Source organism: Drosophila navojoa, chromosome 2 (assembly GCF_054131105.1).
Source record: "Drosophila navojoa isolate 15081-1374.11 chromosome 2, UAZ_NAV_1.0, whole genome shotgun sequence".
Lineage (NCBI taxonomy): Eukaryota > Metazoa > Arthropoda > Insecta > Diptera > Drosophilidae > Drosophila > Drosophila navojoa.
In genome coordinates this window covers 30,796,320-30,823,034 of record NC_142890.1, presented here as the reverse complement: position 1 = coordinate 30,823,034, position 26,715 = coordinate 30,796,320, and the positions used below count along the sequence as shown (strand labels likewise).

Sequence of the window (26,715 nt, the reverse complement as noted above, 5' to 3'; positions counted from 1 at the left end):
CCACGTTTGCAAATCAACTTTAAAAATTATTTTCGATATTTTGCAACATTTACAAATATATGTATAAAATTGATTTTTGGCAGCATAATAAGGGCTTCCATATATTAATTGTACTTGATTATTTTTGAGATAAATTAGAAAGAGAAAAGTTCACATTGAAATAAATATATATGGAATTTATAATGAATAATAAAATATTATTAATAAAATGTTTGTAATCATTTATATAAATATTTTATAAATATGTTCATCTCCTAGTAACAGATATTTCCTGAAACTTCCTGCTCTATACTTCCTCCCATTTTCAACGAAATAAAAATATATTTTATCAGTTGCTTGCAAATCAGAATATTCACTCACCTAATAATAATATAAAAAAATTAGATTAATTGATTTGTTAAATCATGATGTACTAAATACACGATACGAGTCAGTCATTCAATAAGGTACACACCTCTGTATCAATAACTCGTTTTGGGGTTCGGGTATCTGTTGATCGGGTAGTTCCAACAACGTACTCTAATTTACTTTCAGTGTATTAATATGGCAAAGGAAAAGTAACGTCAGGTTTCCTTAGTCTAAGCTGAACTATATGGGAAGTTAAAGTTCTTTCCTAATAACTTCAATGTTTTTTGAGTATTTGTAATTGAGATTATCAGAGTATTGAGAAAAACTTTAGAACACTGTGTCAATGTCTTCTTATACGTCTTGCCTCTATACGTGTTGTTCCATCAACGCCTTCTCAATAACTGACTCCGCTTTTAATGAAGTTGCCTCCCTGTTGCTAGACCGCTCGACCACGCTTTTCATGCCACTTTACATACATATAAATATGCGTATAAATATTCTAAACTTTTAACATACATACTATTAGTAATAATTTTAAATTGAAGTTTGAATTGTAACATTTTTATTTTGATACAAAAAATTGAAATTAATTTAAATATTTTTGCTTCAACTACTTTCAGTAGTAAGTGAAAAGTAAATACACATTTATCAACATCAAAAGTGTTAAATAAGGTAATCAATTACTAAAGAACCCTCTGTTGCGTAGTGTAATTAAAAGGGTAGCCAATTAGGATCATATTATTGGACGCATCGAATCGATGTTGATGACGCTCTAAGTATTTCAGTTGGCCCGATTAATTAATTAATGTTTCGTTGAGGCCCACAATTACAGTGAATTACCAAAATGTTTCATATTAACGCAATGTTTCTGTCAATTAAAACTTTTTACAGCACCGACATTATAAACGGCTTCCTCTGGAACAGTTGAAAGTTGTGGTCGTGGAGCGTGGAGCGTGAAGCATGGAGCGTGGAGCGAGAGGCGTACTTAATCGATTTTTGATTTCTTATTAATGACACGCACAGGATGCGAGGTAACGGGATATAACGTTGCCATAATGTGTGCACCATAATTCGTGATTTTCGACAGGCCGCACTGACAGACTGACAGGATAACATTTATGCATTTTAAATTTTAAAATGAGCCATGTCCATGCTCAAATGGGCCTTGTTTATTTAATACGTCTGTATATTTCATAACCTGATCGACAATTGTAATGCAGAACCACAATTTAGCTAGGAAAACAAATGCCCATATCTATGATATCATTTTTGGGTACTTCTGAAGCATTTGCATATGACGAGGTATCTAAAACTTTTGAGTCAGCCTTAAAATATTGCTGAATCGGCTTAAAGTCCGAAAAAAACTCTGCTCAGTCAAATCACCAATCATACTTGAGTACATACATATGTATACCTTAGTAAGATATTTTTTGTGTACCCTGTTGTGTACCCGTTCTCAAAGAAAAAACAAAGTATATTGGTTTGAGTAAAACAGTATCAGGCAGTCGCTTGAACTGGACTGCAAGGTGCTTTCTCGTTTTCTGATTTAATGCTAGAGTCCTAGACAAATCCTATTTGTGTTGGCCAGTGTCTTAGAATCAATATCTCTAACGTTAAATGTGTGCAACACCAAGTTCCTGCAACTCTTATTTGGGTGGCTAAGGGCCAAATAGAATTGGCAGCTCGATTTTATGGATCGCCTCGCATGTCTGGGCGCCTTGAACTTGATATGCGGCCAGCGGCACAAGGACGAGGCAACTGTATTTGTTGTATTGGTATTTGCTGTTTGTCACTTGGCTTACTACTCCATGACGGGCTGCTCTGCCTGTGGCCAACTGTGTTCTGGCCCAGTTAATTGGGCTGCCATTACATGGCTAACAACGATAATGAGCAACGGCTTAACCCACCGACCCAAATTAGAACATGTACATACATAGTAGCGCTTGGAGAGCCTTCAACGAAAGCCGCTTAAAACAGGCGGAAGATGGCTAGCACACGCATACACATGCATGCACACATGCACACACACATACACATTCGCACACTGGCGCAACATGCAAAAGTTTACAGTTCAGAATCCTAATTAATTTAACTTAATATTTGAAAAAACAAATGGAAATAAAATATTTATTCATTTCATTAAATGGATATTTATTTGAATTGCTCTCTAATTATATAATTTAAGCATTTCAAATTATCTAATATAATTATTTAGTTCATTATTCCAAAGAAGAATCAAATATGTTTTTATTTAATATATATAGAATTTTAAATATTTTTTATTATTTACGAATAATTAAAAATCTTTCAAGGACATTTGTAAGCCTAGTCAACAAATAAAAACCAAATCGATTTTTATCGATAGTGTTGAAATGGCTATCAATAAATGTATTAGAATTTACAATAGAAAGCTTAAAATAAAATAATACAGCCCTTCCCCATAAAAAAGCATTATTAAATGTAAAAATGTATTGTTTAGTTAATATTAAACATTATTAATTTGATCATTCAAAATTGAAATCCATTCTTGATATTCTGAGGCTGTGCAACTAGAGCACCAGCTGAGTGAGAGCTGATTATTTTTATCCTTTTTATTGTATTATTTTATTGTATTTTCTTTCAGTGCATTCCACATGTAGCAACAAGAGTCTTAGCCCACCTTATTGCTGCTTCATTCTGCCCCAGTCTGCGACGCCTACGCCTCTTAAGCGGCTTTCGCCAAATGTGGACACAGTAATTAAGTTTCAATTTGTTCCACAGTCCCCATCTTCGTCATCTTCCCCTTATCGTCGGCTGTGAGCGCCCTTAAGTAGGCAACAGCAAAACACAGACAATTTCAATAGTGGAGAGGAGTAAAGATGATGCTCAGCTGCGCATCAGCCTACCGAAGGGATGATGAAAACTTTTCATTCCCGTTCACGTTTGCAGCGCGATAAAGCGAAATCCCGCTGTTAAATTATGCGCCATTTAATAAAGCTACCAAACGAGCATCTTTCGAGCAACTTTTGCACAAATTATGCTCATCAAAATAAAACAGAAAATAGCGGCGCGACAGGCTCGACAGCGCGCTGCCCAGGAGAAGGGAAGCCGGACGGAAATGTGGATGCGAATGCCCTTGCTGGCAAGTCCTTGCGTTGATGAGCGACAAAGGAATAAAATACATAGTACATAGTACAAAAAAAAGTTATGCGAAAGTCACGCAACACACATTTAAAAGGTCTCGCAATTGGGTATGACACAGAGCATAGAGCGGAGAAGGACCGGGGGAAAAGAGAGGGAGAGAGAAAGAGAAAGGAAGAAGGAGGCAGCCGCAAAGCAGCAAAGGTAACAAAGGTGACCAATAAGCCGCCTCTGTAGCTTAACTGGCAGCTGAGCTCAGCTTCTTTCATATATGAAATATATGGCATGCGACATGAGGCATGCGGCAAGTGGCAAGTGGCAAGTGCGTTGGCCTGTCATCAGCTTAGGTAAGGGCCAACGATAACCTGATGTCGCCGTCTTGAAATATACTTATTTACAAGTCATTTACATTTGCATAGAAGCGCGCCAAAATAAGAGGCAAATGGCAAGTGGCAAAAGGGCGTGGCACCACGACGGGACATGCCATGGGCGAACAGATTGAAGCAGCCACTTGGTAAAAGCTTCACGTGCTGTAAAGCCAACAAAGATTAACTGCTGCATTACAGTGCGGCATGCGGCATACGGAAATTCCGTTGAGTGTATAAATGAATCCAATTCCAAAATGCAGCCAAAATGTAAAGCTGCGATAGCTTAGCTGCAGTAGAAGGGGCTCTAGCCTAACTAAATATATTCCTTCCATTAGTCACACCAATCGTCTGCGAATTTTAGAATAAAATACTTTTAATAAAAAAAATTTAATTTAGAATATTATTAATTATTAAATTAAACTATAGAAATTAATAAATAAATGCTATTAAGACTTTAGTCTTTATCCTTTAAAACCGCTTATTAAATAGCAAATGGCTTTCCTGGCTTAAACGGCTTACACATTTATTTATTTTTTGGGCAACTACTTTTCTTTTGTGTATTTATTATCCTTATTTTATTTTTTTTTTTACGTTTTGGCTTATAAATAAAAAAGAGAACACAGCTTTTAGTTTTAGCGCGCTTGCTTGACAAACTAATATTAAAATACAGTAAACTAAATAATTTAACAAAATCGATGACAAATAGAGGGCGCAAGGTCAAAATTTTTTCATATTTCTTATAAATTTTAGATAAGAAACGTCTCTTATTTTGGGCAGGGATTATATAAAATAATTTGAAATAAAAGAGAGCCTATATTATTATTCATTTATTTCTTTATTTGCATTATTTGATATGCAGTTTCATGTTGAACAAATGTTATCCGAAAGAGTTCTTAATATACATATATCCTTCTCACGAGCATGCCAACTAAATAGCACAACACTCTAAGTAATATTCCACAAAGGCGCAAGCAAAGTACGTATACCAAGAGCAACCAGAGGCGGATAACATTTGGCAAAACCCCAGAAATTTAATAAGTTTTAAATAAAACATTTCAAAAAGTTGCCAAGCTTCATTATAAAAACTGTTGCCATATTTAGTAGCTGTAACTACAACTACAGCTCTATGCTGCTCTGTGGCTCTGCGTCTCTCTCGAAATTTTCTCTTTTTCGCTTTAGCTCTTTCTCCGTTTCTTTCAATTATTTGAACCTCCATGCTGTAGCTACTCAGCACTCAACTTCGGATGGTTAAACGTCTGTGGCTGTTTCTTTTCCAAGTGCAGTTGAAATACCCAGTTAAAATGCAGTTATCGGGAATACCCATTAAGTATTAATGGGGAAGATATGATGCAAAAATCGAAAACATTATTTAGCTAGAGTATATCGATAGATAACAAAGAGATATCCGATAGATAATAAATAGATATTAGCTGCATTCAGCAGATATCTCTACAAATATTTATAAGAGCATATTCATATGAGCATATTTGTAATAGCACAGCATACCTGGCACAGCATACGAGGCATCTGCTCGTGAGGCATACCCTATCAGACATCAATGTATGCTTTTCATTTTTTGCCAACGTCGCATTTCATGCAAATGAAGTAAACTTGCGTGAATGTGTGCGTATGTGTGTGTATGCAAATGAGCTTGCTTGTATGTGCGTTGGCCCATGTAAATGTTTAAGCTCGTGCAACTGCAGCTGCGCATAGCGAGCCGTAAAAATGCTGCTTTACTCGGCTTATGCTGACACCTGATTTATGGCTTATAAATACAATTTTAATTTCGCCCAACAATTAATATGTAACAATACTAGGGCACAAACACACACGCAAATGCACATGTATTTGTATAACAGAATCAAGCAAATGCGATTAGCATTTTAGAACATTTAAGCCTCAGCAGCGAAACGAAATGGGAAAATGGCACCAGAGCTGAGCCAAACCACACACAGAGAGCACACATGTATGTATGTACATGACACACAGGACACAGGGCAAAGTCCCCCCACTTCAACCTGCGACAACAACAGTTATTGGCTTAGACGCGGGCACAGGGCTGCAATAAAAAGTGTGCGGTACGCTAGGCGTAAAAATCTGCAAACAAGTGTGCAACAAAGCGCACAATTGTAATTTAACTGCAGCCAGAGTCTAGTTGGCAACAACAACAGCAACTCTAGGCGCAACGACAAGTGTGCGCGCCTCAAGTGTTGTAAGCGGCTTTTGTTGGCAATCGTTTGGCAAATGCAGAAAAGCGAAAAACGGAAGAGTACGAGCACAGCGGGAGTTTGGATAACTGCAACAAAATTGGTAGGCAAATGAAATGCACACACACGCGCGCATACACACCCACACCAAGCACACAGACTCACCACACACAGCACGCAGACAACAGATAATCCACTTTGCTGAGGCATCAGACACAGCAGCTGCATCAAAGTCGGATATTACACATACGCAACGTTGTGCCGCCGCTAGCTGGTGTTTTGCCTCTATGTCTCTCTCTTTCTCTTTCTCGGATATATCCCATAACTACCCTATATTTAAGAGTTAACAAGTTTGGATAAGATGATACAATAATATCTGATTTATCTTTGACATAAAATATAATAAAATTGTTATTCAACTCACATATTTGTCTCAGAAAAATAGATCAAAATTAATAACGATTTACAAATTTTGTTTGATATCAAAGCCATCATTAGAAACAAGGTATTTAGTAGCTCATCAGTGAATACGCATTGGACAGTTTAACTTCCGTTTCTACTTTTAGCCCATGAATTGGTTGACAAATGTCACAGCGACAAGATCCAACTAAAGCCAAGCTCCATTCACAACTTCGAGGCCCCCCTTTCCCACTGACTGCGCTGCACCCCTTCAGCTCCTAGCCGGCGTCATATACACTGTCAACGACCAACAAATGTAAAACAGCATAAAACACTCGTCGCTTCAATGCCGTGACGAGTGTCCTCGCATCCCCCCAATATATGTATACCATACGATGCTAGTGAAAAACTTGACACTTCATTGTATCTCCTACTCTCTCTACCGTTCATATATGTATGTTCCTCTCTTTCTCTTTCTCTCTCTCTCTCAATCTCCCCCTCTTTGTTTTTTTTTTTTTTTTTTTTTTTTTTTTTTTTTTTTTTTTTTTTTTTGTCATCTATGTTATCTTTTCAATCGTCTGGCGTTTGTTTCTATTCCTGCGTCTGTTTTTGTTGTCAATTGTTGCACATTTGCCTGTCGCGTAAAGCTCATCTAACATTCTGGGCCAATGTCCGCTGCTATATGAAGCGATGGGCAAGCTGTTAAGAGTGGTGTGGTTGGGCTGTGTTGCAGTCCCTTCCCTTCCCTATGGTTAAGAATATGCTTATGCTTAACCACAGAGAATGGAGCAGCTGTAACAATGAGCAACATAACAGTATTTCCTTTAGCAGGTGAGATACTAAGGAAAAGTATCAAGTCACATACCAACAATGGAAGAAAACCAACTGACCAACTGAAGAAAACTTGTATATTCTTTCGTTGGGGCCTTAGGCTGAAGAAAACCATTAAAAAACACAACATGAAATTTAATGACAAAGAAAAAGAATCATTCCTAACATATCCGATTCATTTGTATTAAAATGGGCTAATAGGGATATTTTATATATTTTAACTCAGAAGTTGGTAAAATAGTCCAGAGCGTTTGGACGCGCTGTATGGAAAAATGTTTAAAATTTGTAACTTACACATCTAGCATAACATGCCTTGATAATATCTTTAATAGTATGCGTCAATGATTAGGATTCTTACGATATTTTGTATCCCTTGTCATTCTTTTGTCAATTGACAAAAGTTTTACAAGTTCATTTGGCTGGTCTTGTGTCTTTCTGTCCCTCAGTCCCTCTCCCTCTCTCTATATCTATCTCTCCCTCTCTATCTTTCTCTCTCTCTCTCTATTTTTCACTTTTGCTTCTTTTATTTAATGACCATACTCAGGACAGATCAAGCGCCATTAATTGGTTGGTCGACTAAATTTAGGAAATCTATAAATTCAAATTTGTTGAAAAGCAGTGCATTTTACAACCATATATCATATAAAAGTTGCCCTTTTAATCAAACTTTAATAGCTACGAAAAGGACATCAGGTCTTAGATTAAATAGCATCAGCAACTAAAATCCACATTTATGGACGGACGCCCTGCCTCAATAAACTTTTCGGCAGTTGTCGCACGGCCTAAAAACATTAAACAAAAGTTAGTTCGTCTTCTCCAAAAGTTGGACGACATAATGGCAAATACCAAAGAGCCCAATCGAAGGGGAAAGGGGAGCCACGTTGGACGCCAAGGAGCACAGGCGGCGCAGTGGGCGGACGTAATGGAGAAAAGCATTTGCAACACAAAATAAAACAAAATAAAATACTGAAAATTAACGAGAAATTCCGCGTCATTAAAAACCGAAACGGAGCACAATGAACGCTAGGGAGGACCGGAGGGACAGGGAATGTCCCAGCGCAGACTAAAGCCAATAATGAGGACAAGGCAAAGCACCAGCCGAAGCACCACACGCGTGGTTAGAGAAAAGGAGGGAGGGATGGAGTACTTACTGTTCAGGGAGCACCTGGGTACACTCATTTATTTGATTACAAGTTACCAGAACGCAACAATGAAACACGAAAACAAAAACGGCGAGTGATAGAGATAGAGAGAGAGAGAGTAAGGATACACCTTACTCAAGATTTTGGCAACTCAATTCCTGCTCCTTTAGAGCTTTACAAAATTTGAAAATATTTGCAGCATCAATGTGATGGAATTTACACGAATTGATTTCATTTTGCATACTACACTGCGAAAACACAAACTCATTTAGATTCGAGTTACAAAGACATCGAATATTATCTATATGTTTTGATTTGAGCTCAATGACTATATATAATACAGTTAAATTATTTGACTTTTTTAAAAAATCAAATGAGAGATTGCCTAAATCTCTTAACAGTCAAATGAAATATTTCTTATTTGATTTGTTTTTCTTGAATGAGAAATTATAATGGAATTTACGATTGTCTGAAAAAATATATATACACATATGTAAATTGTATTGGAAGTTAAACGGCAGCTGCATAAATATATGAAGCCTTCCGACTTTCTCTCCCTCTCACTCTTTTCAGTGTATAGAGCAATGCCGATCTTAATTGCCAGACAAAGCCATACGCGCTCACAGATACATATACATATACACATATAGACAAGCTGACACGATGTCGCCAGCCAACAGAAAGTCAGCAGCTCTGAATTTCCCAAAAGACAGGCCCTGGCTCGTGCTCCTTAAATGACTCACTTTGTGGGAATGGAGCTGCCCACCCGCGTAGGTGCTGTCGTGGCACAGTCAATCCCCACCCCATCCCCGCAGCCCTGCCGCACTCCATTCTCTCTTCGTTCGGTTCCCTCTGCAGACAAAGTGACAAGCCGTCAAGGCGCACGTGAGCTTCAACTTGGGTTCCGTTGTTGTTACCTGACATTTTTCTTTATTTTGTTTTCTTGTCGTGTTCTCCATTCTTTAAATTCAACATTTTCTTTTTACTCATTTTGATAGTTGTTATTGTTGCTGATGTTGTTGAATGCCTTTATAAACTGCATAATTCGTCTTAATTGGATTCTTAGTGTGTTATAATATTCATATCACGGGCAGAAGTACAAGAAAGTATAATGCCAAAATATAAAATATTATATATGCAACTTAAACTTCCGTTGAGTGAATCTCTTTAGAACCGGTAATTTCCATTTGCTGAACATTTTAATCTGCATGTTTTTCACTTGACTTCAATCTTTCCATTTGCTTTATGGCAGTTCCTCATGCCGCCCTCAGTTCCCTGGGCTCATATTCCCTTCCCTATTTGCCAGGTTTGTATTTTACTTGATTTTTTGTGGGTCTGCGGTTACCTTTTAATCAAAACAAAATGTTAAAGCATACCAAAGAACAGGCAAAGGCAAACAGGATAAACAACTAAGCGTAGCTCAGCGATTATGGAGGCAGAGTTGTACCCTGTAATAATTGACTTGAGTTTTCTTGATGGAATGTGCACGTTACATCTGAGGACCCAAATATTACACAAATTCAGATAGAGAACATGAAGTATATTAAAAAATATGTGTCCATTTTATATATACATCTACATAATTGGTCTGCAATATCCCTTTTTATAACATTATTATACCCTTTTATGTCCGGTAAAGATGTATGCATAAGCATAACCAAAATCAAAAGGAAACAAGCAGCAAAGAGCGGCAGTTATACACAAAAAAAGCAACAACAATGCCAGTCCAGGGCACCTTTTATGCCGTCCTAAAACAATCTCATTCCCTTATTGCTAGTTGTCCTAAAATGTGTTTGCTTTGTTCGTGCTGGTGTTGTTGCTGTTGTTTTCCTTGTTGTTATCCATTATTCAAAGCACAATGTCACAATAAACGTGAAAGGTGCAAAATGTTGCCCCAAAACAGCAGCAACGGCAGTAGTAACAATAACAACAATAACAGCAATAGCTCTCTCTCTCTCTCTCTCTCTCTCTCTCTCTCTCTCTCTCTCTCTCTCTCTCTATCTCTCTCTCTCTCTCTCTCTCTCTCTCTCTCTCTCTCTCTCTCTCTCTCTCTCACACACACACACACTCTCCAAATCTAGCTCTCTCACCTTCCCATAAAAAGTTTGGTATGAGCAACAAGCGAACTCTTCTAACGGATCTGCGCTCACGCTGCACTTGACAGAACCCCTCGCATTGCATTTCCTCTACTCATTTCCTCTAACCTTCTCCAGCAACAACAATTGCCCGTTGGCAACTTTAGACATTTCGCATCGTTGCAAAACACTAACAACGTCATTGACGTCAATTTTTGAGTGCTTATGACTAATTATGGATTGACTAATCATGGATTATGGATCAATAGGCCCGAGAAACTCTAACTGAGCATAAAGCCAAAACCCAGAGCATTAATCGGAAGTGCTTCGCCGAGAAATACACTACAGGCCCAGCCAATGTATGGGCTGGAGCATACTAAAAACCTCCATGTTTACATAAGTGTATTAAACCAACCGTACTCACACATGAATGCACACACATAAGGACTCACACCCATTACATTTGTACTTAGATGTATATATAATTATGTTAATCGCCCTAAAAGAAATATATGTATATATGAAGAGGAACAGAATGCCGTCTGTGTCAAACCTCAAACTCTACCTCCCACTGCTTATGCTTCTTAAAACCTCACGAATCCAATAACTTGTTGTGGGGTTATAAATCCCGAGTTAAGCTTACTAATTCTTATAGAATTCAATTGAGATCGATTTATACAGTTCGAAAAGAAAAGCACGCATTTGAATGAATTTTTGCAGATCTATAAGCAAAATGAGAAAATCTGGCAACGACTCTACTCGATTACTACTGTAATTATTACTATAAATATATCATTTTATTTTATATTTAAACTAACCATCGCAACTTTATATTACATTGGGGACTTCTACATTAAATATAGAGATTTTCTATGCTTCGAATTTCTATAGTATGATCGCGGTGTTCAGGGCTTGAGACCCAATGAACTACCTACCATCCCTGACTTTAGCTGTGATAGCATTGAAGATGTGACTTGTTATTTAGGCAGTTTGACTTGCCTTCACTCTAAAGTGGCCTGCAGCAAACAGTTTGTCACACTTAGATATGCATTGGAAGTTGTCCGTCCTTTGCTATATTTTAACGCACTTGAAGCCCTATCGTATAGAGCTTGTGGACCTTTTAAACTCGAGGCACACATGTGTCGAATATTCTCTTTTTGGGCAAATGTCACAAATGACACTTGGCGCCGTTTGTTAGCTCAGCGTCTTCCACTTCATGAGGGACAAAACAGAAGTGGAGGCAGCGAGGGAGAGCGATAAGAAAAGCTAATGCAAATAACAAAAATAGCCGCAGAAGAGCTGTGCGCTCACTTGTCGCAGTCTCTCTAGCATGTTCTCCGCACTCCTCTCTCTCTCTCTTTCTATCGCACACGCACCTCTTTAATTATAGCCATGCTACATATTTGGTATGTGCGCCGACGAGGCGGAAGTTTGTTTAGGATACACGAGTATTTAGCCAAGCAGCTGCACACAGCGGTCTCTTTGGCTATGCCTACACCAGCCTCACCTTCCGCCTTTGCACGCTCACCAACTATCCCATTCCTTCTCTCTCTCCCAGTCTCTGTCTCGCTCAACAAATTGCATTAGTTGTTGTCGCGTCTAGACACTTGCCGGCATATTCTGCCACAGCTCTTCCCCACTGTAAATTATTCAAATGAAGCACTTGCCACGGCATGCCACATACGCGTTGCTGTGGCACTTGCAGCTGGAGCTGCAGTTGATGTCGCATTAATCGACTCTCAACTATGGCAACTTACCTCTCGCTGCACGCAGTGAATTATATTTAGTACGATTAGCCACGACACGATACAGACAATTTTTCAATAGATCGTCAAATTTTCTTTCTACCTTTCTTAGTGTGATTTTATTTGATGAGCAGCTCGCATTCAGTCACATATGTATATATGTATTAAAATCCGTTATGATATGTTCTTATAATGCTGTAAAAATAAGAGAAAACGAGTTTATTAGTTGATGATGTATGATCTGCATGTATTTATGTAGGTATTTAACTGTTTGACCAATACTCAAAATTTAATTATTATTATGTACTTCATAACTTACATTTCTCCCTAGAAATAGTTAAGCAAGACTGGCATAGAACCATTATATGTGGATATCATAGAGGTATTTGGCATTTCCAATTCACTTGCAAAAAACTGACTTGGCATCTCGACCGTCGACGCTTCCTGAATATTTTTGCAGCCAAAAATGGAAACAAAACGCGCCACAAAACTTTAGACACGCAATAAAAAGCCGCACAAAAATCAAAAACCAACGCGAAAAGTTGCAGCAGACCAGGTCCACATAGGGATGAACCGAAGAGCAACCCACCGCACACCGCCCACCGCACACCGCCCACCACCCACCACCCACCAGCCGCCATTCAGCCATTGCTGTCTGAGCTTATGGGCTTGTCATTGGGGGTGGCTCTGGGTCTGGCTTTGACTCTGGCTTTGGTATGCAGGCGGCAAGTCACCAGCGGCAGTGACAGATATAAAGAAAGAGATAGAGAGAGAGAGAGACAGAGAGAGAGAGCGAAACGGAAAGAGAGAGAGAGGAGGAGTCCTTGTGTCTCGTCTGGCAACGCAGACGCTGCAGACAGTTTTCTAATGGGATAAACTAAATACGTTTTTGTGTGTATGAAGGTATTGTGTATATTTATGTCTATTCACATTCTATACAGCTTTGCGTAAAACTCACACAATACCAATATTGACCAAGTATAAAAAGTCTACACTTATAATTCATAAATTATTTATAAACAATACTGCATACTTTTCGAGCTCGTTCACTGAATAGCAAATACTGAAAAATTCTTACACACAAACATATACAGATGAAATTGACATTATTGCGGGTAGTCAGAACGGGACTTCGTAACAGAGACGGCGCCAACCTGCAGTAGGAGAGCGGAAAGGGAGCTGTGGCGAATTTTCGGCGGTCGCTTTGTTGTGCCGGCGAATATGTAGCGGAAAACCGGAATGCCAAAACAAAATTGCGTATTTTTGATTCGTTCACTTACCGGCAAAAAGTTGCCGCATCGAAGACGGCGAAAGTAATGACGATTTGACCCGTTAGTTGCGACTGTTTTTGGTATTTTTTTTTTTTTTTTTCTTTTATTGTTAAGCTAATCACTTGACATTATTAAATATAAATATTTAGTTATTGTTGCCACAGAGGGCATTCACTAAATGACACCCACACGCACACACACACAATTTGAATAACACGTCCACAAACAGATCTGTTATACGTATGCCGCGTTACGTCCTTGCACACCAACAGTAAGGAAACATTTGAAATGATTTTAATATGGTACTCGGCCAATATACTCAAAACGATTTTACAGAATGTTAAACTCAATTGAGCTGTTAAGTTGCATAGGTAAATATATAAACGGTCACACTGGCGCACAGCTGTTAGACTAGCAATTTTGATCGATTAACAAACCTTTCAATTGTATGTATATCGCATAACCGCCACAATGGCGAGTTCCCTGGTTAACAATTGAAAGGTTTAACAAATGATTTTTTACTGCATTTGAACTGCAGTAAATTAAGGCAATTAATTGCAGCAGTCGACACTTGATTAACAATATGGTTGAGCTACAACTGCGAAAACGCAACGCTTGCGTCATTGTGCTGGGCGATATCGGACGCAGTCCACGTATGCAATACCACGCTCAGAGCCTCCTTGAAGATAATTACAATGTGGACATAATTGGATATATTGAGACGCAACCGCTGGATGCGCTAACTGTAGCACAACCCAAGTGCAAAATACACGAACTCTCTGCGGTCCCTATCACAAACCTAACACCCAAATTGCAGCTGCTCTTCAAAGCCATTTGGCAAACGTTAAGTCTGTTGATGGCCCTAATCTCGATAAGGCGACCCAATTTCTTGCTTGTGCAGAATCCACCCGGCATACCCACGTTGATTGTTTGTTACTTGTACTGCGCCTTGACGCGAACTAAGTTAGCCATTGATTGGCATAATTACACCTACACTATCTTAGCGTTGGGCATGGCCGGAGGAGAGCAGAACCGGCTCATCCGTCTCACCAGGCGACTGGAACGTTATTTTGGCAGTAAGGCTCATACACACTTTTGTGTAACTAATGCCATGAAGGACGACCTGCAACGCAACTGGAATATAAGGTGAGCGAGAGAAATGTCACTGTCCATGGCAGCTATGCAATTTTAAAATTGCATTAAAGTCGGGACTTAAACTTATAATTGTTGATTTACTGTGTTTGCAGGCCCGTACATGTGCTCTATGATCGAGCGCCTGCGCAATTCCATCCCATAGAACTCCCTCAAAAGCACGAGCTATTCATGAAGCTTTCCAAAGATTATGCGCCTTTCATGGCGCAATGCTATGCGGATCTGACGCAATCGGGCATGCTCGAGTCAACTTCACTTACTCAGAAGCTGGCCAATGGAACGGTGCTCTATAAGCCACAGAGGCAAGCAATACTTGTGTCGAGCACCAGCTGGACGCCGGATGAAGACTTTGGCATACTCCTGAAAGCCTTGGAGTCCTATGAATGCGTGGCTACAGCCGAGCCACATGTCTATCCGTCTTTGCTGTGCATCATTACCGGCAAAGGCCCACAAAAGTCGCAATACGAGGCTCAAATAGCAAAATTACAATGGCGAAAAGTTTCGATTCTAACGCCCTGGCTGGAGGCTGAGGATTATGCGAGATTGCTGGCTAGCGCGGATCTTGGCGTATCCTTACATTGGAGCACAAGCGGGCTGGATTTGCCCATGAAAGTGGTTGATATGTTTGGCTGTGGGCTGCCCGTCTGCGCCTACAACTTCAAATGGTGAGCAAGTCGGAAATAACAATCCAATAGATTAAATCTATCTAATGCATCCCTTCAGCCTTCCAGAGCTAGTGAAGCACGGCGAGAACGGATTTGTGTTCAACGATCATTCGGAGCTGGCCGAGCAACTGCGGCTGTGGTTCGAGCACTTCCCTACCAATCCAAGCATCATCGAGACCCGCTCACGCTTCAAGCGCAGCCTACAACAGTTCCAGGACTTGCGCTGGCGGGAAAATTGGAAGCAATGCGCGGCACCTGTACTGGAAGCATTTCTTTAAGCATTTACGAATCGAGAAAGCTTTTAATAAATCTTGTCTGAGCAGTACAAAGAGGCACTTGAATTAATCTGCCGAAATTGTATTTTATGCGTCTGTTAAAATGTAGATGTTATATTATCAACGATTGAATTACTTGCGCAAGCCATTGATACGACACTATCGGTAGAATCAATGTACTCTATATACTAATCTATAAATTTATCGAATCTTAGCATATATATTGCTCATCTAACCGATTTTTGTATATTAGTGAATTTATGAAGCTCATGCGGTAAAGCCCATATTTTAAATATCGACATTAGTTTTGCGATCAAAGCAAATTATCATCATACACTCGGCACAAAACATATATATATATAACTATGTTTGTGCCATTATCAGCTGCATTTTATATTGCTCTAGTTTACACTGCATGCACTCAGCTCGAGATGCATAACAAAATGCGCTTACATGTTACGAAAGCAAATGGGACAAGTCTTATAATTGTTTTTCTTATACTCCTGTAGGCATAGTATGTGAAGTGCATGCTCGCATCGTAAGTACGACATTGTCTGCAATTCCATGGGCTCACAACAGATCGAGCAATTGTCGCCGGGCTGATCGATGCGTATCACGATTTTTTCACAATATGGGCAATTGCGACGCCATTCGCGGTAGTCGTAAAAGCAAGGAAGTTTGCACAGCGCATGACCACAACGCATTTTATGCATCGACACTTCGGTCATTTCTTCATGGCAGATAAGACACTTGTCGCCTGACTTGCTAAGAGAAATAAAACATATATATAAATATATTTATATATATAGGAGTAGCATAATATGCATATGTATGTATATATACTCACCTTTCACGAAACTGTCGCTTTTTGCTATTATTAAATCTGCGATCGTTATTATCATCTTTCCAGCTTCCTCCACTCGAGTGAGGTCGTTCCTGCACCTGCTGACTATAATAAATTGCAGCGACTGCAGCCACAATTACGCAGCCTATGCCAAAAACTAGTTGCATTGGTATCATAATTACTACATATGCTCCTTCAATCACAGTTTAAAATATGTATACACACAGTTTAAAATATGTATATTTATAAAAAAAAAAAAAAGAGTGGCTTAACTTGGCCAAAATTCCCCTTAAATTATTATTATATTGTTTGGCATTCACTTTATCCGCTTACATGAACTGCCATACCGATCAGGTTAAGCCAGTGCTGCCATTCAAAAACAAAAATATACTCTTATCAAGCGAGAGCGACAAGCTGTAATGAGTAGTTACGAATATATATTTATTGTCAACATTAGATCTCTAAACAGAAATATTTTGTACACCTTCTTAGAGTATCCAATAGTTTTCATGTCTGCGAAGAAAGTATGGTATTTTTGCTCACTCCGTGTTTTTCGTATTTTACGGTGCTGTCACACTTTTCAAGCGCTATACATTTTAGAATATTTCGGCTGCGTGACGAACAAAGCTTATTCTTCTTTAATTGTTTTTTAAAAAGTAGTCTTACTAATCAAAGTGGCATCAGATTTGGACATGAGAATAGTGACGAAATTGTGGTAACCTAACAATTTGGTATTTTTACATAGCCGGCACGTCGGTCACACAGCATTGTATTTAATACTATGATTTTTCTCTGCTCAGAACTTATTTAAATTGTTATTGCGAATGCACTACATTAGCAATCAACTATAATTGGTGTGGATAACAGACGGGCAAGCATTTCAATCGCACCAAATAGCGTGCGATATTGATTTACGTACAACCATCGAGAATTTGTCTACGCCTCTGCCCCTTGCAATAGCCAGTTGAACGATTTTTTCTGGTGAAATTAAGTTATAGTTTTCCGATAAGGCAACGAGGAACGTAAAGCATGGCGGAACGGGAGCGCAGCATACATGAAATGCTCAAGGACACACCATCCATGAACGATAGCTGCGGTGCCGTCCACACAGGCACAGAGGGTGGTAGTCTAGGAATGGGAATCGGAATGGGAATGGGGGTGAGCGGCAGTAATAGCAGTCATAGCATTGGCACAGGAAACCCGTTAAGCATGTCCACCAGTTTGCCTATGCGAAACCATTCAGGTGCGTCACCCAACTATGCAACAATCAATGAACCAAGGAAACAAGTTTTGTGTTCTCCTTTGCAGCACCCACCACTCCAATGTCTCCAAGTCCACACACAACCAATGGCTTTCTAACCTCGGCAGACGGCAGCAGTAGCCTGATAAGAACAAGCGCCTCGAAGATTGACAGCCTCAAGAACTGGAGCATATCAACGTACAAATGCACACGGCAAATAATGCTTGAGAAGTTGGGTAAATCGCAGCGTACCGTCGACTCAGAACTGGAGGCACAAATCGAACAGTTGCGTGAAACACAACGGAAATATTTATCTATTTTACGTTTGACGCGTGCGTTTAGCTCACACTTTCAACACGTTGTCGCCTCGCAGCAATCGCTAGCCGATGCCTTCGCTGATCTGGCGCAGAAAAACCCCGAGCTGCAGAAGGAGTTCATCTGCAACTCGGAAACGCAACGAAATTTAACCAAAAATGGCGAACTGCTATTAAATGCATTAAACTTTTTCATTTCATCGGTGAATACGTTGTGCAATAAGACCATAGACGATACTCTGCTAACTATTCGACAATACGAGACGGCTAGGTAAACCACAATATAGCTTATAGCTCATATACGAACAAACAAACCGATTTATTTTGTATATTCAGAATTGAATTCGATGCCTATCGCATGGACTTGGAGAACAGCAAGCCTGAATTAACGCAGGCCGCGTCTTCGCTGGAGGAAGCGCAACGCAGCTTTGCACATCACAAAGATCAATACGAAAAGCTGCGAGGTGATGTTGCCGTTAAAATGCAATTTCTCGACGAGAATCGCGTGAGTTTTGATTAGTCTAGAAATAATATATGGTCTATAAACTTTCCCTACCCTGCAGATAAAAGTGATGCACAAGCAGCTCATATTGCTGCACAATGCAATTGCCGCTTATTTCTCGGGTAATGCCATGGCACTGGAGAGCACGTTAAAGCAGTTCAACATAAAGGTGAAATTCTCCTTTCAATAGTAGCGAGACCCGCCTTAACTTCTGATACTGTTTACAGCTTAAATCACCGAATAGCGTCACAGGCTCATGGCTGGAACAATAGGCTTCGCAATTCATCAAAGTCGAGCCAAAGTACTAACTCGGTTCTACACACAATTTTACACGTCGTTCGTACATGCTCCAACTCTCTCTCTGTAAATGCTACATGACTCTTAACAATATCTAAAAGCTTACACCTAAGTCGAATTCCTAATTCATAAGCAAAGGCCACAGCTCATATTGTAATGGTTTATTTATTTCCATGTAACTATGTTCACATTTCCACACATAACTCGTACTTAAAATTAGTTCCTTGTGTTCTCCTGAATATTATATATATTTCAATTCAGCGCCTAGTGCAATACATAATTTATATAGTTGATTTGTACATTAAGCTTTACAAACTATGATTGTTTATATTAATTTTAAATTAACTGCACAGTGAATATTCTTTGCATTTTATCAAACCATCTGTGCGGGTCCTATTTTTGGTTCATTATTTATTTATAGGTATATTTTTTTAGAGCTATGTAACAAAAACTGTAATCAAATATTTGCGGTAAAGTATTATTTAAACTAATTGTTTACTAGTCAACACATTTACAATAAACGAAATTATACAAATAAAAAAATGATCATTACCCACTTGGTGAGACTCTTAAATAGGATCTAGTTCGTCTCAAGCTTTAAGTCGCCTAACTTCTCGTTTAGCGTCGCCGTTTCGTCCTCCTCCGCTTTAAACATATCCTGTTAAATAAAATATAATTCACTGGACAGTTTAGGTATTTTGCCACTGCAAGATTAATTAAAGCAAATTACCGCGTCGTATATGACTTTAATGATCAATGAACAACTTGGACAAGTAGCTACTTCCTCCCCTTCAATAAGTTCCTCCTGCGAAGTCGAAAACCTTGATTAGTAACTGTCACAGTTTTTGATATGCGCACACATACTTTGGAAATTTGAAATCTATCACCGCAGGGACACGGGTAGTAATACATTTCCTCCTCCTCGTCGTATTCAAAATCCTCAATCTCAACCTCGTCGTGGTAAATACTCATTATCTTTTTGATCGCTCTAGATCTACAATATTTGGATTATTCACGCATATACGAAATGAACACACGTTGCGGTCGAAGTGCTGCCAACCTGTCTCAATTAACAGATGATCTGCGGATATTATACCGCCTATAAAATGTGTACAAATGGAATGAAAAGATTCGCAAAACAATATTCCCATGATAGGGTCATCATAGGTGCTTTTCCAAATTTTTAGGTCTGCTTACAATTAAAGTCCATGTAAAATAAAATTTGTTGGCGCGCAGCTCTGCCAACCTATCGCACGGAACAGCTGATCAGCAAGCATTCCTTTCCGGCTTGTAAACAATCACAAACGTTTGTAAAATTTGTTGTTAAACTTTGGATATTAATGCCATGGGCAGCAAGAAATACAGTGATATAAATCTCTACGACCTGCTCGGCGTGTCCATCGAGGCCGAGCAGGCCGAGATTCGGAAAGCGTATCGAAAACGGGCTCTAGACTGTCATCCGGATAAGAACCCCGATAATCCCCAGGCCGTCGAACGCTTTCATGAGCTGTCCAAGGCACTAGAAATACTGACTGATGTGACAGCCCGGTCCGCCTACGACAAGGTACTCAAGGCCAAAAAGGCAGCCGAGCTTCGCACCAAACAGCTGGACAGTAAAAGACAAAAGCTAAAAGAGGAACTGGAGGAAAGGGAACGTGCAGCCTTACATAAGTTGCAGACAGGAAAGCCGTACAGCACAGTTCGTAAAACGGATGAGGAAGTGCTGCAGGAGCAGATAGAACGTTTGCGGCGCGAAGGCTCCAAATTGCTAGAGGAGGAGCAACAAGCGATGCGGGAGCAACTGAAACGCAACTACGCCGAGCAACAGAAGCAATGCCTAGAAACGCCGTCCTTTAACTCCGCACAGCATCGCATCAAAATTAAATGGATGTGTGATAAAGGCGATAACAGTAATGGCGGCTACACACAAGAGCGTCTTATGCAGTACCTTAAGAAATACGGCGATGTAGTTGCGCTAGTCATGAACCCAAAGATTCGCGGGCGTGCCATGGTAGAGCTGAAGACACGAGAAGCCTGCGATATGGTGCTGGCCTATGAGAAAGGCAATCCTTCGAATCCACTGCACTTTCAGTGGGTAAATCCGCCGGCACAAGACAAAACCACAACTCCAACCAATCAGAGCAATGCCACTGCAAGGGACTACGAGGACTTGGTCATGCGCAAGCTGCGCCAGGCAGAGGAGCGCAAACGATTAATTGAACAAATGATAAAAGAGGATGGTGACACATAACCGCTACCGTACTTAATTTTTTCATAAGCTTTAGTATTAAATAATAAGCTTAGGTTGGCAGCTCTGCCAAAAGCTATACACGAATACCACTAACCACAGTGCGAATACACAAATCGAAACATTTGCAAATGCCAATATGTAAAAATAAGTCTTGTTTATGTATAAATCTACTTTTTGCAGTAGTTTATGATTATTTCATATTAATAAATATAATGTGCGAAATCAATCACTAACCATACTGACCATACGGTTAGTGGCTCCAGCTAATTTAAAGTATTGATAAAATAATTCAACTTGGCAGCACTGTCAACAGCTGTTATTAAAAGCACACAAAAAATAAAGGCAGACTTGGCTATACCTGTTTTTGGGTAATTCTATAAAATTTTACTTACATACATATATAGTTGCTACTATTAGTAATGAAAATGTAAACAGCAATAGCTAACTGCTTGTATTATTGAATTAAAAAATAGAGCTAAAATGACAATAAGGTTTAATGAGAGATAAGCCTTTAATTAATTGCTAGATACATATGTACGTATGTATGTTCAAGTAAATAAAAGTGTATTTTTTTTATTTCAATACAAATTTATGTCCCGATCGCAGTTACACTTGCTTTACACATTTAATATGAGCCCTATAAATGAAATAGCAAGAACTAAATGGTAGTCGAATTGTTCGAATCAGCCAATTATATAAATATCCGATACAGGGTATCGTGTAGCTGTGCTGCAGTCGGTTTCAGTATGTATGCCACAATAGAAATAATTTAATTTAGATTTTAGTTGCGACAACCTTGATTGCTTGCAATTGGAACGAATGAAACATGGATAAGCGACAGCGTGAGCTAGAGACTCTGGTGGCCACGCAGAAGGAGCAATTGTCACGATACGAGAAGCGACTCAGGGGTAAATCGTTGTGCAATAAACAAAATGTAAAATGCAGCTAATTAACTAAAATTGCAGACGTGGTCACAGCGTACAAGGGCTTGCTCAAGGAGAAGGAGGCACTAGAGACGAGCTTAGCAGCACATGCCGAAGTTACGTCTGCCAAGGATTCAAATGTCGATTCCAAATCAGCCGTGGCCGCAACCGCAGGCGAAGTCAGCGGCGATGTGGCTGATGGTTCCATAGCCTCAGGCGGCGATATTGCCGGGGGCAATGAAGAAAAAGGTCAGCTGCAGACGCAAATAATAACTCTTATGAACTCGCTGGCTACACTCTCTGCGGAAAAGTCGCGGATGGAGGCGTCATTTCAGGCGGACAAGAAGCAGCTACGCGCACAGATAGCTCAAAAGGAACAGATCATACAGGAGCTGCATGCCAAGGCCAAGGAGCAAGCGCAGCGCGCCAAAAACGACGTGGATGAAGTGAAAGCTAAGTGGATTATTGAGCGTCAAGAACGTGAAAAGGAGACCAACAATCAAATGATTATGCTGCGCGAGCTGCAAAAGCTGTACGCAGACGAGCGACACCTCAAAGAGAACATTAAGATGCAGCTGAACAATTTTAAGACGCAGTTTGCCAGCAACGAGGCTGAGAACAGCCGCCTGCGAGAGCTGCAGCTCCAGTTGAAGGAGGCACGTGCCCAGCTGAAGCAATGGCAGGCCAAAGCCGAGCAAACGACTGCTGCAGTATCGGGGACCGACAGCAATGTGCTGCTGCAGCAGGTGCGCCAGGAGATGCAGCAATTGAAGGAGCAGCACTCGGTGGCCATCAGGCAGGAGCAGCGACGCGTGCTTCGTGCCGAGGAGCAAAGCCGACGACAGGCAGCCTTGCACGAGGATCGGGTGGCCAACTTGGAGTCTCGCCTCGCCGAGCTGAGTAACACCGTAGGCAGCTACGACCGCTTGCGACAACAGGATCAGGATAGCATCCATGCACTAAAGCAGCAGCTGCAGGAGCTGGAACAGCTGCAAACCCGTACAGCGCCCGCAGTACAGGAGCTCAAAGATAGCGACCAGGATATAGGTGCTCTTGTGGATGAAATTGTGCGTCTCAAGAAGCTGCTAACTAGTGCCAATGCACGCTCCTCCAATCCCATAGACCTCAACACGGTGCTGGCGAGCAGCCATGCGACAGCCAGCGCTGACAGTCACGACCAGTGTGAGCAGCAGCTGCAGAACCTGCAAAAATTGCTGGACAACAGTAAGCTGCAGGAGGCGCACCTCCAGCAGAAGATTCAGCTGCAACAGACACACATCCAGACACTGCAAGACAAGGTGCAGGTGCTCAATCGCAATATTGACGAGGCCGAGCTTGAGCTGAAGCAGCAGGGTGACAAGATGCGCGTAGCGCTCAAGAACGAGCGTGCCAAGTGGCAGGAGGCGAAGGCGGACTTGGAAAATGAGACGCGTTGCAAACTAAACGAGCTGGAGCAGTTGCTGCAAAAACAGCGGCAGCGTTCTCTCCAACTACTCGACGAGAAGGAGCAGGAGATTAAGACGCTGCAGACCTCTTTCGAGGTGTTCCACAAGCCAAAAGCGTTGCCCATAGAAACCAGCGAGACTGTTGCCTACTCCTCGGACGCGGACAGCGTGGAGGTTGAGTGCGAACGGGAGACGAAGATGAGGGTCAAGTCCAAGAAGCTGTCATTGGGCGAGAACTGTCACATGCTGCACTACGCCAACGAGCTGGCACGCAAGGACATTGAGATTACAGCGTTGCGCAAATCCAAATACGCGGCGGAGTCCACGCTTAGGAAAGCTATACAGGATAAAGTTACGGCGCAGCAGGAGATGCACGAAAAGATAGAACAGCTCGAGGAGCAAGTGGATAGGTGAGCCAAGATTCCATTTGATACACTTTGTGTTAATATCGTTGCCTTGCTTCCCATCCAGATTGGAGCGCTGCAAGACGCGCGAAGGCGCTAACTTGGAGTATCTGAAGAACGTTGTCATTAGCTTCATTGTCACCCGAGATGCTGAGGACAAGCGACACATGCTGAACGCTATCAGCGCTGTCCTTCAGTTCACCAGCAGCGAGATGCACGCCATCAACGCAGCATTCCAAAAGAAATAGCCTACATTCGAAACGTTACTATAGTAGATCGTGCATAAAACAGAACATTTATATATTAAATACAAAACATATGTTATCCAAAGCCAGCCACGGGATACTTCTCCAAGTGGGCAGCCACTACGCCGGGAAACATGGCAAGGAACTTGAATCGGCTGCCCATTTGGTTTGGATCGGTAAGCATCTGGTAGCCGGAGCGTATGATGCTCTGGTTTTCGGGCAACGCATGGGCCAGGAGCTGCTGCAGGCGAACTTCGCCCTGCATATTTCTCAAAAAGTCACCCTGCTGCACTGGCCCACAGCAGTGGATGTGGCTGCGCATCTCCGCGACATGCTTTAAATGCCTGAAGTCGACATCAACTGTGAGATCCGCCGTGCCTGGCGCCAGTAGTGGCTCGTGCAGGGCGTGCTGCTTGAAACCTCGAAACGTGTCTGTTTTGTCGCCAAAGTGGCCGTAGTCCATAATCAAGGCGATGCCCCCATGCTGCTCTAATCGCTCTGCCAGAAGGCCCACATGTCGCTCCGCTTCAAGAGAGTACTCTAGGCAGGTGCGCTGCTCCTGCGGCAGCGGCTTGAACAATTGCGAAACGGGTGTCTGAGCCTTGGACAAAACATATCGGAAATCAGCAGTCGTCGACTTTGTGTCCACGTCAATGAGCACTTCCTGCCACTGGCCATCGATCAGCTGCAGCTTGTGCACAGGCAGCGCATCGAAGAACTCGTGCGCCAGCACCAGAGAAAACCCAGCTGGCACATCCTCCAGCCGACGATGCCAGAACACCTGCGTACCCGTGGCCGTAGTACCAACTTGGTAGTGTGGCAGCTGCTCCCCTTCTGCCAGGACCTCATGCTTGTAGCAGAAGCGTTGCGCTTGCGTCTGGCTCAGATACGGACTAATCTCGACCATGTGCATGGTGAACTGAGCGCCACTTTTGAATTTGGACAACACTTTAAGCACATCACGGGCCAATGTGCCCCGTCCCGGTCCCAATTCCACAAGCTGGAAAGGCGACGGACTGCCCAGCTTCTGCCATTCGTTCATCAACCAGATTCCCACGAGCTAAATTGAGACTCCTTTATCACATATCTGTCCAGTTGAACTTTCCGGTCTAAACTCACCTCTCCAAAAATCTGAGATATTTCCGGAGATGTTATGAAGTCACCCTCCCGTCCAAACACATCCCGATTCATGTAGTATCCGACCTTGGGATTCGTTAGCACCTCACGCATGTATTCGGCCACGGTAATGGGCCCCGTCGCTTGAATTTTGGCGGCCAACTGCTTGGCCAGGTTACCATTCGGTCTCGCATTTGCTCCAGGTGGCTGCTTCGGCTTTTGACTCTGCTCCAACTGGACATTGCCAGATAGAGCACCAAGGTTAGGACGACGAACAGATTTATAGCTGTAACTGCGTCTGCTGCCACATCGGAAAACCTGGCGTAACATTTTTGCCTACGTTAAGCTGCCAACTTACTTCAAATATAGATCAGCTGATTGAACGAGCAGTAGTTAAATTTGAAACAGCTGATTTTTATTCAAATGCATTTTCGGTGTCGCAACTAATGCGGAATAAGTGGAATACGAACTCGTTATTTTTATAATTATTATACATATATTTCAAAGGTTTATATTACATCTTAAAGCGGTCAGTCAGCAACTATCGATATACTCATACTTTCACCCCTTCCTTAAAGCACTTTGATATCGGGCACAACCTTCTCGTTGTCGTAGATCTCCTTGGCATAGCACAGATTGGGATAGTCAAAGGCGGCGCCATATCGGTTCTTACAACCAGAGGTGGCCTTGTCGCCGGGTGTATACACGGGCTGGCCAATCACGTTGGTAGTGGCAAAGTTACAGGTGAGCACGAAGTGGTTGTAGTAGTCGCGAGAGAAGCGCACCGCTGCACAACCCAAATGGGTATTCTTCTCTGCCACGGCAATGGTGAACTTGGCCACATTCTTGTTGGGCAAGTCTTCTGGGAAGCTGGCCAAGATCTCAGGGGAAGCATTGGCACGCTGCTTAAACCAGTTCTCGATCTGCTCCTTAATAATCTCCGCATCGGTGTATTCGGACTCGGCACCGCTGTAGCTGAACATGGCATTGTTCTGGCCAGCGTAGGCGAAGCGTTCCGTACTGCGGCACTTATCGGGAAGGGACTGGCAGGTCTTCACGTTATATAGAGCCAGGTGGGCCAGTTCCTCGCACCAGGTCATCTTGGCCATGCGCGCTGCCTTGGGCAATCCCTCAATGGCGCCACCAGCAACTGTGTTGCGCAGCTCATTGAACAAGGTCAGGATCAACTTCTCATGGGGCTGCATATTCACCTCACGCACATCCTTGGGGCAGTTCTCGCTAAAGTTCTAAAGGATGTCTAATTTGTATTGGATTGCTACAGGGATGGATTCGACACTTACTCCTTTATTGTTGCAGGCAATGTGCTTGTCCAGGCAGGTAGGCAGGGCACAGTAGTCCACAGAGGCGACGAGTCCTACTAAGGCAGTCATCAAAAGGAATACCTTCATTGTTGATATGTTGTTCCAATCAACTGTTCACACTTAACTGATGCTCAACAAGCGAAGCAGGCGCGCATTTATAGCACAGCTTGGAGCACACATTCCAAGAAACGCTGTACATTCATGCATGTGCATT

The 26,715-nt window shown here is 41.5% G+C and overlaps 9 protein-coding genes across 12 annotated transcripts in view; 4 read left to right on the top strand and 5 right to left on the bottom strand.

Annotated features, from left to right (window-relative positions):
• The window catches only part of tinc (transmembrane protein tincar), a 75,421-nt gene extending 61,630 nt beyond the window's left edge, over positions 1-13,791 (bottom strand). For 2 of the 4 annotated variants that reach the window (XM_089265576.1, XM_089265577.1), the window contains exons 1-2: positions 13,516-13,791; positions 12,248-12,430 (exon numbers count right to left, since the gene is read on the bottom strand). The gene's annotated coding sequence lies outside the window, so the exon portion shown is untranslated. The remainder of the gene's footprint in view (positions 1-12,247; positions 12,431-13,515) is intronic. The other 2 variants (XM_089265574.1, XM_089265575.1) reach the window with 2 other exon arrangements.
• A 141-nt stretch (positions 13,792-13,932) lies between these two features.
• Positions 13,933-15,652, top strand: Alg1 (ALG1, chitobiosyldiphosphodolichol beta-mannosyltransferase). The gene is made up of 3 exons (XM_030388784.2): positions 13,933-14,652; positions 14,754-15,323; positions 15,382-15,652. Exons 1-3 carry the CDS (start codon positions 14,090-14,092, stop codon positions 15,599-15,601), a joined length of 1,353 nt encoding a protein of 450 aa, XP_030244644.1. The 5' UTR covers positions 13,933-14,089; the 3' UTR covers positions 15,602-15,652.
• LOC115564461 (uncharacterized) lies at positions 15,156-16,678 on the bottom strand. Its single transcript, XM_030388785.2, has 2 exons — positions 16,446-16,678; positions 15,156-16,363 (listed from the first exon to the last, which is right to left on the bottom strand). The coding sequence occupies exons 1-2, from the start codon at positions 16,616-16,618 to the stop codon at positions 16,048-16,050; spliced, it is 489 nt and encodes a 162-aa protein (XP_030244645.2). The 5' UTR covers positions 16,619-16,678; the 3' UTR covers positions 15,156-16,047.
• A 440-nt stretch (positions 16,679-17,118) lies between these two features.
• On the top strand, positions 17,119-19,286 carry Arfip (ADP ribosylation factor interacting protein arfaptin). The gene is made up of 5 exons (XM_030388786.2): positions 17,119-17,685; positions 17,751-18,267; positions 18,333-18,501; positions 18,560-18,667; positions 18,726-19,286. Exons 1-5 carry the CDS (start codon positions 17,472-17,474, stop codon positions 18,768-18,770), a joined length of 1,053 nt encoding a protein of 350 aa, XP_030244646.1. The 5' UTR covers positions 17,119-17,471; the 3' UTR covers positions 18,771-19,286.
• Dph3 (Diphthamide biosynthesis 3) lies at positions 19,272-19,885 on the bottom strand. Its single transcript, XM_030388783.2, has 3 exons — positions 19,660-19,885; positions 19,526-19,600; positions 19,272-19,453 (listed from the first exon to the last, which is right to left on the bottom strand). Exons 1-3 carry the CDS (start codon positions 19,765-19,767, stop codon positions 19,376-19,378), a joined length of 261 nt encoding a protein of 86 aa, XP_030244643.1. The 5' UTR covers positions 19,768-19,885; the 3' UTR covers positions 19,272-19,375.
• Positions 19,886-20,046: 161 nt separating this feature from the next.
• LOC115564463 (dnaJ homolog subfamily C member 17) lies at positions 20,047-21,272 on the top strand. Its single transcript, XM_030388790.2, has one exon. The coding sequence runs from the start codon at positions 20,141-20,143 to the stop codon at positions 21,044-21,046; it is 906 nt and encodes a 301-aa protein (XP_030244650.1). The 5' UTR covers positions 20,047-20,140; the 3' UTR covers positions 21,047-21,272.
• Positions 21,273-21,740: 468 nt separating this feature from the next.
• GCC88 (GRIP and coiled-coil domain containing 88 kDa) lies at positions 21,741-24,148 on the top strand. The gene is made up of 3 exons (XM_030388788.2): positions 21,741-21,954; positions 22,012-23,824; positions 23,886-24,148. Exons 1-3 carry the CDS (start codon positions 21,873-21,875, stop codon positions 24,064-24,066), a joined length of 2,076 nt encoding a protein of 691 aa, XP_030244648.1. The 5' UTR covers positions 21,741-21,872; the 3' UTR covers positions 24,067-24,148.
• On the bottom strand, positions 24,095-25,548 carry LOC108650069 (protein arginine methyltransferase NDUFAF7 homolog, mitochondrial). Its single transcript, XM_018099189.3, has 2 exons — positions 25,183-25,548; positions 24,095-25,123 (listed from the first exon to the last, which is right to left on the bottom strand). Exons 1-2 carry the CDS (start codon positions 25,507-25,509, stop codon positions 24,140-24,142), a joined length of 1,311 nt encoding a protein of 436 aa, XP_017954678.2. The 5' UTR covers positions 25,510-25,548; the 3' UTR covers positions 24,095-24,139.
• Positions 25,549-25,673: 125 nt separating this feature from the next.
• Positions 25,674-26,647, bottom strand: LOC115564464 (antigen 5 like allergen Cul n 1). Its single transcript, XM_030388791.2, has 2 exons — positions 26,481-26,647; positions 25,674-26,426 (listed from the first exon to the last, which is right to left on the bottom strand). Exons 1-2 carry the CDS (start codon positions 26,586-26,588, stop codon positions 25,752-25,754), a joined length of 783 nt encoding a protein of 260 aa, XP_030244651.2. The 5' UTR covers positions 26,589-26,647; the 3' UTR covers positions 25,674-25,751.
• Between the last annotated feature and the right edge of the window lie 68 nt (positions 26,648-26,715).